We start from the raw sequence: 3,108 nt of genomic DNA, 5'->3' as shown, positions 1-3,108 counted from the left end.
TTTTCAATATATAGCCTACTTCACACCTAGTCTGCCCTCTTAATTTAGGTGTAATATCCTCCCTATGTCGTGACCTTATTAAGTAAATTATCTTCGATGTTGAATATTTTGACTCTTTCTTTCGGCTCGTACAATTGACGAGTGCATTAGCGATTTGAAGGAAACTTATGTGTTCGCTTCTCTAAAAGAGTATCTTTAAAACTAAACACATTTGTTGTCTTTGGACTGAATATTCATCTACAGGTGGGACTTCCTTTATTTTATGTTTGCCTAATGAAACAGCAAAGCATCACATCCAAATGTGTAAGATATGTGTACTTAACTCAAAGTGTTCGTTTTCGTTTAAACGATGAGTTTGAATATTTTATCGAATATCAAACCATTCAACATTTTTATCTCTATTGATAAAGCCATTTACTGATTATCGGAGTTCTCTTCAAAAATAAATAGTTCACCTTATCAGCATTGTGTTGCAAACATTGAAAACAGTCAAAATGGAACGTTGGACTGGGAAAGTTGCGATCATATCTGGAGCCAGCTCCGGAATCGGATCTGCCGTAGCAGTTGATTTGGTTCAGGCCGGTATGACAGTGGTTGGCCTGGCTCGACGAGCAGAACGTGTCGACGAGTTGCAAAAAGTAATTCCAGCCAATGCTAAAGGAAAACTTTACAGTTTGAAGTGTGATATATCAAATGACAACGACGTTAAAAAAGCGTTTGAGTGGATCGAAAAGACGTTCGGTGGAGTTCATGTTTTGGTTAATAACGCTGGAGTATCCGTACTTACATCACTGACGGATGATGGGAATGAGGATCAATTGAAAAATGTTATTCAAACCAATTTATGGGGACTAGTTTCGACTACAAAGAAATTTTTTGCAATTGTTAAGAAGTATAATGTTGTCGGTGCTCATGTTATAAATATCAATAGTGTGTTGGGCCACGATGTCTTTCCAACGCCACTTGGAAGAAATCCAATTTATAATGTCTATCCGGCAAGTAAATTCGGGGTGACAGCAGTCACGGAAACGCTACGCCAAGAATTCAGCTATCATGGATTGAAGACAAAAGTTACGGTGAGAGGAAATCAATAGACGATAAATGCTTCGACGTTAATCAAATAATTTTTCAGAGCATAAGTCCTGGATTAGTCACTACTGAGATGACCACCAAAAACGGAGCCGATAGGATTTTTAAGAACACACCGGCTCTGAAACCTGAAGATATCTCGCAGGCAGTACTCTATACACTGGGAACGCCAGAACACGTACAGGTTCACGAGATAACTGTCCGACCATTCGATTTCAGCAAATTGGATATAAAGCAAAATGTACGCAGCAAAATGTAAACCTAATCTCTTGAAAATTTAGAAGTTTTTCGTGGAATGAACATTAAATCTGCTACTTCGTTTCACCTTGTGTTTTAAGCAAAATCTTTTACTGTATTGGCTTAGATATTCGATTCAACTGAGTCGATCAGCAACACTCCTTGAGTCTTGGAGTAATTGAAGATAGTGACCGTCTCAAAACCATGGTGGAAATGTGAACAAAGAAGTAAAATAACTTCATCCAGCTAGTTTTCAGTTCCCTGTTTACATATACCGTACCGGTAGATGATTCTTCAAACCCGAGGAAATAGCGATTGCATATAAAAAAAAACTCACCTTTCAATGATTTTCATTGAGCGGTGAATTTGTTTATGTGAAATCGCTATTTCCTCCGTTCCATACAAATTTTGACTTTAGGGCATACCTCATAGAGTAATACTTTCATAGCCAGAACTTGACCGGTCAATTTCAAGAGCTTCGTTGTCATTGTTCCAATTTATTGAAAATTTCCAGAAGTGAATGAAATGCGTTCTATTTATTACACATTTAACTCATTGTATACGGTGAGCTTGAAAAAAATTTTATTCGACCTCTCGTGGACATGAAATGTTTTTAGTGGTTTTTGTAGAGGGCGGCACCACGAGTAAGAATAACATAACAAGAAAATATTTCGATGGGAAAATTTTTAATGAGATCGATTTTTCATTTTTCTGTGCCCTGCAGGAAGCTTCGAAAACTGTTTGGACCCTACTGGTGACTTGTTTGATCACAAAAATATAGTTACTGTTTAGCCTGAGGTCTAAGCTTTACAGCGATACCAATCATGACATTCATGACTACCAACAAACATCTTTTATGAAGGAAAGTCATTCTGCTATGTCGATGTGAATTTTAAAGGCTGTATCATACGTGGATTACTTTTATTTTCTCTTTAAATTATTTTTAGTTATTTTACATAATTTAAGGGGTTAATAAAAGGTCGAAAGAAGATTTTTAACTCGAAATAGGTTTCTTTGTAAATTGCACCCATGAGAAAACTGCATTATCTCGAGTCAAAAATTAACAAACCTTTCTTTTGTTTCGTTCGTAGTTTCTCCAATAGTCATTCTAAGCTAATTCTGCAACATTTTAGTTGTTTCCACTAAAAAAATGAGACATTGTACGAAGAAATTTGGGTGGTCGTTCAGGTGTACCAACAAAGATTTTGTCAGAATGAAATCCAAGCTCATCCTCTGACCTTTTATTAACCCCTTAAATTATGTTAATTAACTAAAAATACTTTTTAAGAGAAAATATAAGTAATCCACATATGATACAGCCTTTAAAATTCACATCGACATAGTAGAATGACTTTCCTTCATAAAAGATGTTTCTTGGTAGTCATGAATGTCATGATTGGTATCGCTGTAAAGCTTAGACCTCAGGCTAAACAGTAACTATATTTTTGTGATCAAACAAGTCACCAGTAGGTTTCAAACAATTTTCGAAGCTTCCTGCAGGGCACAGAAAAACGAAAAATCGATCTAATTAAAAATTTTCCCATCGAAATATTTTCTTGTTATGTTATCCCTACTCGTGCTGCCGCCCTCTACAAAAACCACTAAAAACATTTCATGTCCACGAGAGGTCAAATAAAAAAAAATTCAAGCTCACCGTGTGTAACTGGGCATTCAACGCAGAAAAATGCCACCCAATTTTTATTTCCAGTTCTTTATGCTTACAATACTACAATAAATTCTCTTTTTAGGCGAGAAATTCATTTTTTTTTATTCATTGTGTCA

General features: G+C 35.9%; 1 protein-coding gene across 1 annotated transcript; it reads left to right on the top strand.

Annotated features, from left to right (window-relative positions):
• The first annotated feature begins 461 nt into the window (after window positions 1–461).
• LOC119076355 (farnesol dehydrogenase-like) lies at window positions 462–1,399 on the top strand. The gene is made up of 2 exons (XM_037183051.1): window positions 462–1,076; window positions 1,133–1,399. Exons 1-2 carry the CDS (start codon window positions 495–497, stop codon window positions 1,346–1,348), a joined length of 798 nt encoding a protein of 265 aa, XP_037038946.1. The 5' UTR covers window positions 462–494; the 3' UTR covers window positions 1,349–1,399.
• Window positions 1,400–3,108: the final 1,709 nt, after the last annotated feature.

Source organism: Bradysia coprophila, unplaced genomic scaffold (assembly GCF_014529535.1).
Source record: "Bradysia coprophila strain Holo2 unplaced genomic scaffold, BU_Bcop_v1 contig_232, whole genome shotgun sequence".
Lineage (NCBI taxonomy): Eukaryota > Metazoa > Arthropoda > Insecta > Diptera > Sciaridae > Bradysia > Bradysia coprophila.
Note: the sequence above shows the minus strand (reverse complement) of the source record. Positions and strands in the feature narration are given on the sequence as shown.